Raw genomic sequence first — 16,350 nt, forward strand, 5'->3', positions numbered from 1 at the left:
CTTTTCAGCATTTACATGCTTCCATTAGGTGATATTATTCGCAAGTACAATATCAGCTTCCACTGCTACGCAGACGACACTCAACTATGTCTTCCGTTGGAGGAATCTCCCACACTAAACTGTGGAAATTTGGAGGCCTGCCTCATTGAGATAAAAGAGTGGATGTCACTCAATTTCTTGCGTCTTAACTCTGAAAAGACCAAAATGTTAGTCATTGGTCCATCTAAATGCCGTGACTTATTCTCAAAAACTGCTGTGAACATTGACAAATGTTACATCACACAGAGTGACTCAGTTAAAAATTTAGGTGTCATATTTGACCCTGATCTATCCTTTGAAATGCATGTAACGAAAATTACTAGAACTGCTTTCTTCCATCTTCGTAACATTGCTAAAATCCGTTCAATACTGTCTCAGTCGGATGCGGAAATTATAATTCATGCATTTGTTACCTCCCGTCTCGATTACTGTAATGCACTACTCTCTGGTCTCCCGAAGTCTAGAATCAAGTCTCTTCAGCTGGTACAAAATGCCGCAGCGAGGCTTTTAACTAGGACAAAAAAGTACGATCACATAACACCGATTTTGGCTAACCTGCATTGGCTCCCAGTTAGCCTTAGATGTGATTTCAAGGTACTCTTAGTATTATACAAAATCATACATGGACTTGCTCCCTCTTATCTTTCAGATCTGATCTGCCCCTATGTCCCGGTCCGAAGCCTACGATCTGAGAGTGCCGGTCTTCTGGTGATCCCAAGAGCAAAGAAGTGTTCTGCTGGTTCGAGAGCGTTCTCCATCCGGGCACCGGTGCTGTGGAATGCTCTTCCCCCTGAGATCCGATCTGCAACCTCAGTGGAAATGTTTAAATCTAAACTTAAAACTCACTTCTACTCCATAGCATATGAATAACCTACTCTTCTCGTCGGCTGAAAAATAGTCTGTGTAATATAGTGTAATAATCTGTGAAGCCCTTTGAGACTCTTCGTGATTTAGGGCTATACAAATAAAAATGACTTGACTTGACTTGTAGAAAGAAAATTGAGTTTGGTTCTTAAATTTGAGCATGCAACTTTTAATGAGGTGCACTCTGTAGTCTGCAATTTACATAGCCATTTTAACTCACAGCGAAATAAAGGTTAACCACGAGACAGCTTTGCTGCAAAAATATACATAAATACAGTTGTTTTTAATATTCACAATAAATATACATTAATTTATAAATCAACATACAGTGCATGGTGAAGGATAAAAGAGCTTCCCCATTTCCAGTTCTAAGTGTGCCTTTTTTTGTTTGTTAAGTCTCTTTTTGGTTGTAATCACTGACACCCGCACTCGTCCACCATCATGTCCTCGTGATGCCGTAGGAGCATTTCGCCATTTTCATAATAAAGCATGCTTAGGGGGCTCATTTTGGTTGGGGCACAGCAGGGTGAGGCCACTCGGTCCGGTTGGTAATGTTTGAGCAAACTCTGTGAGGCAAATAGAGAAGAAGTAGAAGTAGAGATTAGTGATTAGACAACAGTGATAAAGGCTAGGTATGCACCGCAAGGAATCAGGACCTCTATCTTATCTATTAAAGTCCGTCTGAATGTCGCATATCCAATTTTTTTACACCATACCCAGGCCACTTTCCTATGTGGTCCTAAATCTGATACATCTGATCTGTTGGAATGTGACTGCTGTGTGAACGGTCAAGACACATTCATGCAACCTGCACATCATTGATAGGCTATTCTGCCTTAAACCAGACCGGAGGAAGGGGACAAATCAACAACCACGGCGGACGAAAACAGGTAGTGCTATGAATTCACACCTTCATGGAAGATGAACACTTGTTTATTTTGTAACTCACAGAAAAGCCAGCATAGCATGATCTGAACCATGCAGTACATCAGTGCTATGAAGAAGCAGTAGAATTCATTCTCACAGCGATAGTATCCTTTAGTGCAGTGGTTGGGAACCTTTTTGTGAACCAAAGAGCCATAATAGCAAAACAATTCGATTTTTTTTTTGTTTGAGAGAGAGCCACACCATATATTTTAATACAAAATTCAATAAAATCGCCTAACCCTCTCGCCAGAAAAAGCTGATATTTTTATAGCGTTTTATTTCACTGTGTGACATTAGATGATTTGATACATTTTATGAAATGAAAATAATGCCGGACCCAGTGTCCTATATAAAAAATATACCATTTTAATCTTCTCTCCTTCTTACAGTTACTTAAAATCATGACCTTTGTAAAACAATGGTTTAAGAAACAAGGTGAAAGCAGTGTTTTTGTACACAAGGCAGACCCCAGTATGTGAAACTGGGACATCGGACACTGTGGTTAGCAGCACAGGATCTCCGCAGGGGACCGTGCTCTCTCCATTCCTATTCACTCTGTATACATCGGACTTTCAGTACAACTCTGAGTCCTGCCACGTGCAAAAGTTTGCTGATGACACTGCGATCGTGGGATGTATCAGAAGTGGGCAGGAGGAGGAGTACAGGAAATTGATTCAGGGCTTTGTTCAATGGAGCGACGCAAACCACCTGCACCTGAACACCACCAAGATCAGGGAGATGGTGGTGGACTTCAGGAGAACTAAAACTCACCCGGTTCCTGTAACCATCAAAGGAGAAGGTGTAAAATTTGTCCAGACCTACAAATACCTGGGTGTGCAGCTGGACAACAAACTGGACTGGACTGCCAACACAGAAGCTCTATGTAGGAAAGGTCAAAGCCGACTTTACTTCCTCAGAAGGCTGGCCTCCTTCAACATCTGCAAAAAGCTCCTGAAAATATTCTATGAGACTGTTGTGGCAAGCGCCCTCTTCTATGCGGCAGCGTGTTGGGGAGGCAGCGTCAAGAAGAAGGATGCCTCTCACCTCAATAAACTGGCGAGGAAAGAGAGCTCTGTTGTGGGCACAGAGCTGGACAGCCTGACAATAGTAGCTGAGAGACGGGCACTGAAAAAGCTGCAGTCAATCATGGACAATTCATCCCATCCACTACACAGCATTATATCCAGACAGAAGAGCAGCTTCAGCGACAGACTGCTGTCACTGTCTTGTACCACGGACAGACTGAAGAGATCTTTTCTTCCTCATGCCATGAGGCTCTTTAACTCCACCCGGCGGAGTAAAGGCCCACATTAAACTACACCCCCTACCTTGCATATTACCGTACTTTTATTGCAGTGTGTATTTTATGTAGCACTATTTAAATACTCTATACAACTCGTTACAGTGGTTATTAGCACGTCACATTGGGTATTTGTATATTGTATTCCTTTTGTATTGTTCTCAGCGAAGGGATGCTGCTGGAAAGGTGAATTTCCCTGCGGGGATGAATAAAGTATCTATCTATCTATCTTTAAACGACAAGTTTCCGGCTGTTCAGTATTTCTCTTCAGAGCAGTTGCCGCATGCGAGAGAGAACGAAGCGTGCTGTGTATGCAAAGATCCACCTACCCAATGACATCCTTTCACTACTACCACTCACCCAATCAAATTGCTCTGTGTGCTTGGTTAACGTTTTTTCGAAGTTTACAGATTGTTCACAATTTAATGAGCTTCCTTGGCAACGTACTGCCAAAACATGGTCTGTTGGTGTGACACCTTTACTGTAAACCAGAGTTAAAACTACCATTTATACACTGGACCGAACCAATCTCTTTCCCAGTGCTATATTGACTTTGCTTGTACTAAACTTGGTGAAGCTTAATTTGAAATTGAAACAATATAGAGGAAATTTGGATTGTCTCAATATAGTCTCTGAGCCACAAGTACTCATGAAAAGAGGCATATATTGCTCAGGAGCCACACGTTCCTGCTCTAATGTAGTTAAGAATATTTACATTTAAATCACAAGACACGGAGAGCATTTAAAGGGGGGAAGCGAGGTTTTGGATTTGATGTTATTTGGGGGGGCAAACGCCCCACCATTTACATCCATGAGTACTTCCACAAACAATAGGCGCATTGCGTATGAGTTCACGTGTCCTCTTCTGCGCTTGCTGGACACTTGTGACATTCACACAGGTAATGGCATAGAAGTCGCATTTAGTTGGAAATGTAAACGATCTCAGAAAAACATCAGATTTCACCCTAAAATCAGAATTAGGCATTAAGCTCTGCAGTGTAAACCTAGCCAAAGCGGAATCATCCAGAGGACAAACTTTGTGTTCAGGTGCCCAAACACGCGACAAAAAATTGCTAAATGGATAGTGTCCAACAGGTTTTGAAACAAGAAGCATGATTTTCCCAAATAATACATCCTCTACAGCAGTGGTCCCCAAAATCTTTTGTACCATGGGCCGGTTAAATGCCCAGCCTAATACTGACATGAGTAATAATATCAATAATACCAATGATAATACTGATAATCATAACACTAACAGTAACAAAATATGTCAATAACAACAACAACAATATAATAATAATAATCCTCAATTCACTGTGTAATCTAAAACCACTAGGGATGTAAATGCCAGAGGAAAAGGCTTTAGATTTTATCTCATTATCACACCATTTTTACTCACAAAGCCAGAGACGAATGTTATCAAATGGAGTAAACAGAAAGTCGTCATGAAAGATATAAATATACGAAAAAAAGCACGACGAGGGAAACGACTTTTGCTGATGAATCAGAATTTGAAGGACATTTAATAAATACATTATAAATTGTATGTTGGTACTGTGTTCTTAGTTAACATTGTTAATAAAGATTTTTAATCATGGACCCATGTATTCAACAATGTTGTACTGCGATTAAATAAAGTATGATGATGAGATAAAGTTCAATGCCTTTTCTTATGTCATCTACATCCCGAGTGGTCGAGTAGTTAAGATTCGCTCTCACCGCTGCGATTGGGTTTCAATTCCTGTTGCATCCAATGTTGTGCCAATGCGGTCAGCGATGTTTTTCGACTGATTAAGCCTTGCTCAAACACAGTAATATTCTATTGTAAAACGTCATGTATAGTAGAACTTCATTTTGTGGATAAAAAAAAAGTACGTTTTGTAGGTTATAAGCAGAAAAATAAGGCATCTTTGTTTTCTAAAATGAAGCAACTTTGATTTAGTTCTGTATAGCCTGGTACCAAACGACCCTCAGCGTGGTGGCCCAGTGGTTGCTGATCATGGAGCAAGCATCTCAAACTCAATTTACTCGTGGGCCGTCAGAACTAGGGTCATGGTAAGGTTAGGGTGCATTGGTTTTCTACAAGAAAAGCTTTGATAAAAGTATTTCACTGTTTAAAAATGATTTTTTTTTTATGTTGCAACACAAAATGATCTAAAAACCAAAGTAAGAATTACTGAGAAAATCAATCACTCAATGATAAATATATATAAATAAAATAATTACATTTCAGCAAAAGTAAGACCGAAGAAACCAAATATGCAAGTACAAAAAAGTCACTATAATGGCCCCTCTTCATACAAGCTTAATCTGTCCCAGGATCGTGCTCATACCATAAGCGGTGAGTGGTCTCGAGCATTCTCTAGTGGTAGCCTCTGGGACTTCTCGTAAACTGGATTTTTTTTTGTATAGCAAGCAAGAATTTGGTTGAAAAAAATGTATACATAGACCCCTTGCTACTTCGCGCTTGGGTTACTGCTGGTTCACTCATTCGCGGACTTAAAATGTAATTGTTTTTGTCTTTACTGTCGTTAATATTAAAGCTGTTCTACTTCAGTACTGTAGGGCGAGCTGGTGAAGAACATACTGCAATGTACCAAATGCAAGAAAGAGATGAAAAAATTAAATTAAACTCCAATAGCAGCAAAGATTTAATTTCCCCCTCTTCCTGTCTGGAGCCTTTGCTCTGAATATTCTGGTCTACAAGTGATCCCAAGAGCCAAGAAGATATCCACAGGTTCGAGAGCGTTCTCCATTCTAGCCCTGGTGTTGTGGAATTCTCTGCCCCCTGAGATTCGATCTGAAACCTCAGTGGAAGTGTTTAAATCTAGGCTCAGAACACACTTGTATTCTGTAGCTTATAAACGACCTGTATTTCATGTTGACAATATCTGTGTATTGTTTGTTAATGCAACATCCATTGCAGCCTTATGCGCGGTCCCTTATCAAGGATTCTTCATTTTCCTCATGTTTAGGTTTTTGAGTTTTTTCTTGCCCCCGTGTATCATAGTAATAATAGTCTGCAGTTTGCAATTGTCTGTGGTCTGTGCAGCCCTTTGAGACGCCTTGTGATTGAGGGCTATAAAAATAAACATGACCTAATTTCACTTTTGCTTTAACGTGCATTGTCTTCTGATAGACAGCAGATAGTGAGTATAAATTAGGGAGGGCGCTCTGTGTTGGGTGGGTGTGATTGTCTGTGTGCGCAACTGTGATAGGCTTGTGTATGCCGTCAGTTAAACAGCTGGCAGGCGCTAAAGAGGCTGCCTCCAAAAACAAGCTGCAGCATAGCTGGGCGGCTTTTAGAGGCTCGTTACATTGAAAATAATTCATTTGTTAAACCAGACTCTGAGGAAAGTCAGAACGAAATGGTGATGGGGGAAATGGTGGGTGCGCCATGGATCATTATCAGGTTCCAGAACCGACTTGGGCGGTGTAAAGGAGTAGGTAAGAACAGTGCTGTTGGTCCGGTCTACCAGGATAGGGTAACAACTCTCCTAAGCCACTGCTGCGGACACTGTATCTTGCCAATGCCAGGTCCATTAGCCGTGAAATGGACAACCTGAAGCTACAATTAGTGGGAAACCGTTACATTCCGGACAGTTTTATTTTAATCATCACGGAGATCTGGCTCAATTCAAGCACACCAATGCTAGCACAAAGGACACTAATTGCTCTATTACACTGAAAGAAGTCCTCCATTTGTTTCTGACTTTTGTATCATGATATTAAAACCACTCATTCAGCTGCAAATGTGTGTTGTGTGTTATTATTTGTAGATTTATAATTGTTATTTTGTTACAGTCCTATACTCTTAGTTGGTAATGATGTCTTCTTAAAGTTAGTTTGACCCTTGAGGGCTTTTATGGAGGTGCAACACTACTTAGCTGGTTTTCACTTTTCGTGCATGGTTCTGGTCCCCATTTTCCACAAGACTGGAGGGTATACCAAAATTCTCATGTTTAGAGGTGTTCGTACAAAGAAGTACTACTGTATTACGATTCAAATGTGTTCAACTATCTAAACATGATTTAAAATAACCTGTTAGGTTCTTATTTTAAAAATGCATACCAAACTGCTAGCTTTTGGGCTAATTAGTGACAATAAAGTAGCTCTCAGCTTCAAAAAGGTTGGTGACCCCTAAACTAAAGACATCCGAAAAAAAGTGGCGATCGTTTCTTGTTTACCTGCATGTACGCATGATTGGTTGGGTTAAGGTGTGCAACCAAAGGTCCAGGGCAGGATCCCTCGCAGCGATAAGCGTTGTACTTTTTGGGGAAGATTATCCAAGACCCCCAGCCAATATGATTAAAATCCACTTGCAGGTCCACTCTGCGGCACAGAGACTCATCCAGACCCCATCCAGTCACCCGGGGTGCAATGCCCACTTGTGCTCCGTGACCTCGTTTACTCCTGCGCCCTTTGGGCTTCCTCGTCTCAGCTGAACTCAAGAATTTGGAGCGCTTGGCCGTGTGGAGCAAGCTGGCTTTAGCTTTTGGGTTCCGGTCTGAGCCCGTGTGTGAGAAAATGACCAGCAAGGCGTGATCACCTGCCCGGCCGAGCTGGGGCAGTGCCGCTTCCGATTTCCCTCTTGCCCGTTCCGTCTTCCCCCTCACCCGTTCCACCTTTCCCTTTGCCCGTTTTTGCCGTACCTTGAGCGAGGATTTCTCCCGTAGCCAGGAAAGGAGCGGGCCAGTCATGTTAAAGACCCTCCAGCTGTGGTAGGAGGAGAGCAGGGTGGATGGGCCCAGGACTCCCACTGGCTGCGGACCCTGCCGGCAGATGTCGGAGATGGGGCGACAGTCGGGGCCGTGCTGGTGGTACACGGTCACGGAAGCATTGGGTGCGTTCGGTGGGAGACGGATCCTCAATTCAGCCGCTTGGATACCCCTGTTGAATAGCAAGCCGTGGAGGTCAAATGTGACAGCCCAGCACCCATGTCTTTGAACCAACCCTGGTGGAGAACCAGACACAAAAAAGAACTGTTAGTCTGAAGAAAGGATGAAATAACGGTTGTTGTGCTTCTGTAATTTACAGTGCCAGGAAGTATTTGCCTCTTTCTGATTTTTTTTTTCTGCACAGCCATTCATAAAGGTTTCAGATCATCAAACAAATTTTAAGATCACACAGAGACAACCCAAACAGATCTCAAAACCTATCTGGCCCTATGTTAAAAAGTATTTGCCCCCTGAGCCTAATAGCCGGTCTGGTTACGTTTACTGTCAATGAGTCTTTCACAACGCTGTGCAGGAATTTTGTCCCACTCTTCTTTACAAAATTGTCTCAAATCTGCCATAGTGGAGGGCTTTTTCTCATGTACTGCCCGTCTAACACTAAAACATTTTAATTAGATTTAACTCCGGACTTTGACTTTCCGAGATTGTTAATTGTTTTAAAGTGTAACAAACCAGATCATCTGCAAATTTAAGAAAATGTTTATGTGAGCCATAAATTGGAAGCAGACAAGTTTGATAAAATCACAATACTACACATTTTTAATTAATCAATTGGAGAAAAAAAATGCTTTACAGAAATATAAACCATTTTAATAACAATCATCCAAAATTTCTAAACCCAACATTAAATGATTGTTTTCTAAAAAGTGTCATACATTCTGGATTAATTAGAAAGCCTTTTTGTTAGGGTATAGTGCGCCTCCATCCACCAGAGGACGCCTAATGGGTTTATAATTGGGTCAGGTGTGTCCAATCACCCCATACACGTCCCCACTTAGCCTGACCCTTCATAAGGACATTTTGGACAGAACCTGTTCTCAGGTCATTATGTAGTGATTTAGGTGCACCCGAATGCAGGAAGCTTAAAAATAATGTAGTTTAATCACAAATTAGTCAACAAAGGAACAATCAAATAGTCAATGAACAACTAAACTATCGAATTCAGAAAACAAAAAACGAACCTCAAAGACCAGGATGAAACTGGAAAAAAGTGCCTTGGTAATCAAGGGTGGAAAATTTAGAATGACCCGACAACGGGTGCTGTCCAAAATGTCCTTATGACGGGTCAGGCTAATTAGGGACATGTGTGGGGTGACTGGACAAACCTGTCCCAATTACAAACCCATTAACCCTAACACCTTTTATCATTTGAATAGTGCTGCTTATTGCTTTCAGCCTACTAGTACTTTTTAATGATATTATAATATTTTGAGATGGGATATTTTAGTTTTTGAAAGCGGTGGAATTTTTTTGTCAGCGCTTTTCCTGTGGAAAACCTGATGTGGCCCATCCTCACCCAGACCCTAGCGCCAGAGGCTTTCAAGTAAATTATTTTGGAGTTCCCTGATCTAGACCTTAATGAAACGATGACAAGTGGTTCAGAAAATGAACAATATAATGATATTTAATCAGATATTTTGTTGAAAAACGTTAGCTTATTTCTCATTAAAATATTCAATTTATTTATCAACACTCCAAACTAAATATAATTGGTTATAAACTGCAGCCGTACTTGCCAGACCTAAACCAATTTGAAGGCAAAATAACATAGCAGTGAAATCAAAGATCAGACTCATACAAGCACTAATTACTTTCATCATCCTCTACGCTTGGAAGACATGAACTCTCACGGTAAAGCTAGAGATGAAAATCCTGGACATGGAGATGCGATGCCATATAGAACTTCTAGGCATCAGCTACTACTCACCCATATGAAAAAAGAAACTGTGCACAACACTATCAACGGGCACATTGGACCCTACGAAAAACAGTTGTCAACTGTGCGTGGACTGAAACTTAACTGGTATGGTCACATCATAAGATGAACAGGACTGGCTAACATAATTCTCCAGGGCTCGGTCCAATGGGGCAGGAGGAAAGAACTGGGCCAACAACATTAAGGACTGGTCTGGTTCCAACTTTGCCACGACAAGAGAGGCCAAGAACTGTCAACAGTGGAGAAGTGTCATGAACAAGAACAAGATCAGGACCCAAACGTGTGACATTCTCACACAAGCCTTTTATTTTACGGGAAATGGGGAGTCATGCACGTTAGGCAGCAGTCTGGAGTGAAATGATAGGAAGCCAGAGGCCGACAAGATTAAAACCAATTGCCCGAGTAAATATTGTACAGATTGGGTCGATATCGGACAGGACGGACAGACAGGCTTGATAATGAAACAGGATATCGAAAATAAACAGGACAAACTAGACAGGAACGAAAACTAGAGAGAATAATAAACAGGACAAAAATAGACAGGAACGAAACTGGAAACCAATATTAAACAGGACAAAAATAAACTGGAACAATACCGCACAGGGAATAGCAACAGGAAACAGGACTGGGTCAAAACCCACGTCTTGCGGGGCAGAGGTTTGTTGACGGACTGACAAAGTACTGATTTTGACAAGGGTGGGGAGTAGTGATTATCTTATTAATACAGTATTTGTACTTTTTATACACCGTACATGGAGATGTGAATCAAAAATGTTTCCTTTTTTCTACTGCTATTTTACCAATATTCCATGTTGATGATGTGTGTTGTCTGTTGATGTCCTTCCAACATCCATTGCAGTCTGTTCATCCTGGAAGACGGATTACCTCATGTGCGGCCCCTTCTCAAGGTTTCTTCCTTTCCACGCAGAGGTTTTTGAGTGTTTCCTTTGTGTAATAGTAGTCTGTAGTCTGCCCTTTGAGATTTTTGGTGATTAAGTGTAAAAAAATAAACAAAGCTTGACTACTGTTGGGACCAATGTAGGCAAAGTCTTTAATATCAATGTTAAATAATTATATAATTCAGGGATTTTTTTCCTGGGTTTTTTTAACAACACCGTGGCGTGTCATTTTGATTTAAAGACAACAGGAGGGTTAAGGTGCGATGTTAGGGCCACCAGGGGTGCAAATTTGAGGTGTCGGCGACTGCAGAGAAGAATGTGGAATGGGGGATCAATTTGTGTTGAGGTGTGGTTTGAATCAATCTACAAGAATAAAGAGCATGTTCATGATAGAAGTCTTCAGCATCACATGATCAACTTAATCCACTCAAAGCAAAACAACCCAAAATTGCAGCTAGCAGAGCACACACCTGGAATTTTCCATTTTGGGCATGTAATTTCCTCTTCGGCCAAACAAATAGGTACAAACTCTGACACCTAATAGCGAAATTGGGAGCCATGGCTGTGGTAACATCCCCCTTGAGGCTCTAATCTAATCAGGACAAGTGTGAAAAGGCAAGGGAAAAAAAAGAACTAAGGGAACTTGTGTCGTAGAGATTTGAAGCAGGAGGGGGCGCGTCTGGAAAGATGCTCAATCAACAAGCAAGAAGAAGGAGCGAGAGAGGTTTGCTTTGAGAATTAGACTGGCTGATCCTCACCCTGAGCGGGATGTGGATTCAAGCCCTTGTCTGGCACCCCACTACCCGTCACGCCCTCTTAGGAATGTCATAAAAAATGTCTATCTTTTTTTCATCGGGGAAAACAACCAAAACAAAATTCGTACCTTTCGCAATTAAACTCTTCACTGTGTCTGCTCGCCTTTCCGCATCTTGCTTGGCTGTATCGTTTGTTTTGAAGTTGCGATAAAGATGCACCATGTAGGTGGGCAGCTGGTGCCCGGTTCCTCCGGTACCGCCAACGAGTGTTAAGCGCTCCCTCACGCCGCGCAGTCGAGCTACCTCGCCGGCAGGACGCAGGTGGACGACCGCGCATGTTCGCTGGAGGAGGAGGATGAAAATGGGTAGCAGCAGGGAGGCTCGCGATGAGCGCATGGTGGCTCCTCGAAATCAACAATTTTAGACCCGAATCTCCAGGGGTGTCTTATATATATCTACCCAGACCTGCCCCCTATCGACAAGGACCCCCTCCTCATCCACTCCTTTCATGTTCCACAAGTAGCCGAGAACATTAAAGGAAGTTGACATGCGTCCTCAAGAAGTGCTACCTGACAGCTCATCAGCCATTCAGCTGCTAATGAGAGCGCCAGGGTGGGTTGAGGGGAGGGGGCATGCTTACGAGCCCTTCCTTAGCCCTCCAGTACACACGCCGGCCAACCATGCGAAGAATGATGGCAATGTTTCAGTTCAACACTGTCAACAACACGAAACAAAACACAAATAATATAACAGTACAGAGGTACAGGGCCGTTGCCAGACATGAGTCTCGGGGGGGTGGGCATGGCATATCAAATGCACATGGGGGCCCTATGTTTTTTTTTACACAGCACTATTTCGAGTGTTTTTGAAGGATGTGTCTCACAATTAGCGTTTTTAAAAATGTACAGTTTATTCTTGTATTTTGTAGTTTATTTTTTTGTTGCACCAAAAAGCGAATATTTTAACAGACCTTTTGTTGTGTCATGCATGGATTCGTGTTTAAAGTTGCTTCGTACATTTTTTTAATGAGTTAATAGTTCACAGCAGAGTGAAAACAATTAATGTTATTATAATTTTGTAGAATCATAGATTTTCCAAAACGTATTTACCGTGCAAAGGGAACCTCTTTTACTCTCTTTTTTCTTATATTTTTTCTTTTTAATTCCTTTTCAATTATTTTGTCATGCTTTTCCCTTTGTACATTATTTTTTCTTCTTGCTTTCTTCTTCTCCCCCCCTCTTTTTACTTTTTTCTTGTATTATTTTTTTTATTTCCCAGCCTTTTACACTTTTTCCTTGCTATATTTGTTTTCTTCTTTCTCTCCCTTTTCCCTTTTTTGTTACGTTTTTTCATCTTTTGTTTCTTTTATTCCTAGATTTTTCTCTTTTGTCTTTTTCTTATTTTTCAATGCTTTTTTTCTTCTTCTCTTTCTGTTTCCCTTTACCTTTTATTCTTTTGTTTCTTTTTTCCCCAGCTTTTTCATTTTCTCATCTCTCATTAGCTGCACCGCTTATCCTCAGTAGCGTCGCGGGGGTGCTCGAGCCCATCCCAATCATCGGACAGTGGGCAGGGGACACCCTGAACTGGTTGCCAGCCGATCGCAGGGCACACAGGGACAGACAACTAGCTCGCTCGTTCACACCTAGGGACAATTTTGACCGGCCAATCCACTTGAAATGCATGTCTTTGGAATGTGGGAGGAAACCGGAGTGCCCAGAGGAAACCCAAGCAAGCACAGGGAGAACATACAAACTCCGCACAGGATTTGAACCCACAAAGGAGGTTCCCAAGACCTTAGAACTGTGCCGCACACGCGCTAACCACTGCGCCGCCGTAAAACAAATTTGGAAGGCTCTCCCTGTCAGTGTTAGTTGGCAATTCAGAGAGTGGCTAGCTGGTTGTGCGATAGCATTGGGTGTCTTCTAATTGGGCCATTTCTCCCCATGATTAAAATACAAGAGTCTTGAATGTAGCAGTTTCCCATGAGTTGTAGCTTCTTATTTGTCCGTTTCATGGCTAATAGATCTGGCATTAGGGACTAGTCACGCTGTGCAGGCGTAGCTTGTGAAGGTTGTTAGCTTAGCCTTAGCAGTAGGCCGGACCTGCAGCAAGGCAAATGCTTTCCCTTTCAATGCCTAATCAGTCGATTTCCGGACACAATAACAAAAAATAAAAGCTAGCAGCTGATATCCTTTCCAGTTCAGAGACGTTGACTGCACATGTCCCAGCTGTTTGACTGACAGCATACACCAGCCTATTACAGTCGTGAACACAGACAGTCACCCCCACCCAACATACACACATACAACCGGCCCTGTGCAGTACTTGTATGCTCTCCCTGACCACAATAAACGATACGTTTATATCAATGACAATCAAAACTATTTAATCAAAAACGCGAAAGAGTGAACCAGCAATGACTAAGGCAAGGGAGTCTCTATAAATGATTTGTCTATCTACTGTATGCCTATGCAACAGGGGTGTCATTATTCGCACAAGTCAAGTCAAATCACATTTATTTGTATAGCCCTTAATCAAAAAGTGTCTCAAATGACTGCACAGGTTACAGTAACACCATCCACAGATCTTAAACCAACATGCGGGCAAGGAAAAACTCAAAAATCTCAGCATGAGGAAAACAAAAATCCTTGAGAAGGGGCCTCACAAGTGATAATCCCCCTTCCAGGATGACCAGGGTGCAATAGATTCAGCATTGGGTAGTAGTACACAAGACATAGTGAACATTGATTAAAAAAAAGCTTGTATGTTAAAAAAAATTGTCCAAAAAGTCCATGATATCAACGAAGCAGCTCCCCATCTCTGCTAGCTGGTCGATGCAGAACTGGACACTCTTCAGACATTGAACAGTCAAGTCAAGCCAAGTCATGTTTATTTGTATAGCCTTTAATCAAAAAGAGTCTCAAAGGGCTGCACAGATCAAAGACGATTGCAAACTATTATTACAGACTATTATGACAACATCCCCTCATCTAAAACCTACATGAAGGCAAATAATACACATATTATCAACATAAAATATAGGTTATTCATATATTTCCACTGAGGTTGCAGATCGAATCTCAGGGAGAAGAGCATTCCACAGCTCTGGGGCCCGGATAGAGAACGCTCTCGAACCTGCGGGTCTCTTCTTGGCTCTTGGGATCACTAGTAGACCGGCGTCTTCAGAGCGAAGGGTCTGGGCCAAATTATAGGGGAAAATTAAATCTGAAAGATATGAGGGAGCAAGTCCATGCATGATTTTGTATCATACCAACAGAACCTTAAAATTATATTTTAAGCTAAGCCAATGCAGGTTAGCTAAAATCGGGGTAATGTGATCAAACTTTCTTGTCTTAGTAAAAAGCCTCGCTGCAGCATTTTGTACCAACTGAAGGCTCTTGATTTTAGACTTCGGGAGACTGGAGAGTAGTGCATTACAGTAATCGAGACGGGAAGTAACAAATGCGTGAATTATAATGTCTGCATCTGACTAAGACAGCATAGGACGAATTTTAGCAATGTTGCGAAGATGGAAGAAAGCTGTTCTAGTAATATTCTTCATGTGTGTTTGAAGGGACAGATCGAGGTCAAATATGACAGCTACATTTTTAACTGAGTCACTCTGGGTGATATTACATATGTCAATGTTCACAGCAGTTTTTGAGAACAAGTCACGGCATTTAAATGGACCAATAACTAACATTTCGGTCTTTTCAGAGTTAAGGCGCAAGAAGTTGAGTGACCACCACTCTTTTATCTCAGTGAAGCAGGCCTCCGAATTTCCACAATTTAGTGTGGCAGATTCCTTCATCGGAAGATATAGTTGAGTGTCATCTGCGTAGCAATGGAAACTGATATTATACTTGTGAATGATGCCACCTAATGGAAGCAGGTAAATGCTGAAAAAAAGGGGGCAAAGTACTGAACCCTGCGGAAGACCACAGGTAACACTAAAGGGCTCAGATGTAATTTCCCCATATTTAACACAGTGTGTCCTATCTGAGAGGTAGGATCTGAACCATAAGAGGACGGTTCCTGAGAGATCACTAAATCGGGAAAAATTCCCTGGACAGCCACCATGTCGCGCATCTATAGATTTCAGCCCTTTAATATGTGATGTTTTAACACTGTCTTTAGAAATTTCTTCCCGTATCGGTTGAATCTTCTTATTAAAGAAGACCCTAATGTCATGGGCTGAATAGGTAGAACTATCTGGGATAATCTGTTGCCTCGTTTCCGATGCTACAGTGTCGAAAAGGATTTGGGGTAATTCTTTTGTGCCGCAATCACCTTCGAAAAATACCTGATTTTGCAGAGGCAAGGGCTGCTTTATACTTTCACAAGTTGTCACATCAGGTTTGATGGAAAACCTCAAGCTTGGTAGCGAGCCAGTTTTTTTAAAACAACATTTGGCCAGCACCTCAAATGTCACCAAATAATGATCAGAAATAACGGTAGTAAACGGTAACACCGTCAAATTTGAGGTTGAAATTCCTTTAGTCAGAACCAAGTCTAGCGTCTTTCCATCTTTATGAGTCGGCAAATCAATCAGTTGATTAAAACCAAATGTATCAATTAGAGACCTAAACGCAACAGTAAGTGAACTGAGTGGGGAGTTCATATAATTGTTAAATTCCCCCATAATTATTATTTTGTCTGCATAGGTTACTAGGTCAGACAACAGTTCAGAGAATTCATCTAAGAAAACTGAGTATGGTCCTGGTGCGCGATAAATGGTTACTACATAAATTGACATTAAGGAGGACCACATAACAAGAGACTCAAACTATTTATAATTATTAGAGGTACGGGAGTAAGTTTGAGTATTTTTTCAGAAATTAGCACAGCACCGCCACCCTTCTTCAAAGAGCGTGCTACATGACAGCTCACGTAG

At 41.6% G+C, this 16,350-nt stretch overlaps 1 protein-coding gene across 2 annotated transcripts; it reads right to left on the minus strand.

The window, feature by feature from the left end:
• Positions 1–1,102: 1,102 nt before the first annotated feature.
• On the minus strand, positions 1,103–12,023 carry ndr2 (nodal-related 2). Of its 2 annotated transcripts, none has more exons than XM_088323747.1 (3): positions 11,585–12,023; positions 7,318–8,020; positions 1,103–1,469 (listed from the first exon to the last, which is right to left on the minus strand). In XM_088323747.1, the coding sequence occupies exons 1-3, from the start codon at positions 11,791–11,793 to the stop codon at positions 1,317–1,319; spliced, it is 1,065 nt and encodes a 354-aa protein (XP_088179873.1). In that variant the 5' UTR covers positions 11,794–12,023; the 3' UTR covers positions 1,103–1,316. The 2 variants fall into 2 exon arrangements, with proteins under 2 accessions (XP_088179873.1, XP_088179872.1); XM_088323746.1 differs by having other exon boundaries at positions 7,318–8,084.
• Positions 12,024–16,350: the final 4,327 nt, after the last annotated feature.

Source organism: Urocampus carinirostris, chromosome 19 (genome assembly GCF_059441175.1).
Source record: "Urocampus carinirostris isolate Australia breed hairy pipefish chromosome 19, RoL_Ucar_1.0, whole genome shotgun sequence".
Lineage (NCBI taxonomy): Eukaryota > Metazoa > Chordata > Actinopteri > Syngnathiformes > Syngnathidae > Urocampus > Urocampus carinirostris.

What these genes read in the sequence shown, in the direction of transcription:
- ndr2 (XM_088323746.1), bottom strand. Translation starts at nt 11,852, where the DNA reads ATGCGCTCATCGCGAGCCTCCCTGCTGCTACCCATTTTCATCCTCCTC. An exon ending in GAAGAGTTTAATTGCGAAAG is followed by an intron (nt 8,085 to 11,584) that starts GTACGAATTTTG and finishes GTTCTCCACCAG; the next exon opens with GGTTGGTTCAAAGACATGGG. An exon ending in CCAATCATGCGTACATGCAG is followed by an intron (nt 1,470 to 7,317) that starts GTAAACAAGAAA and finishes TTTGCCTCACAG; the next exon opens with AGTTTGCTCAAACATTACCA.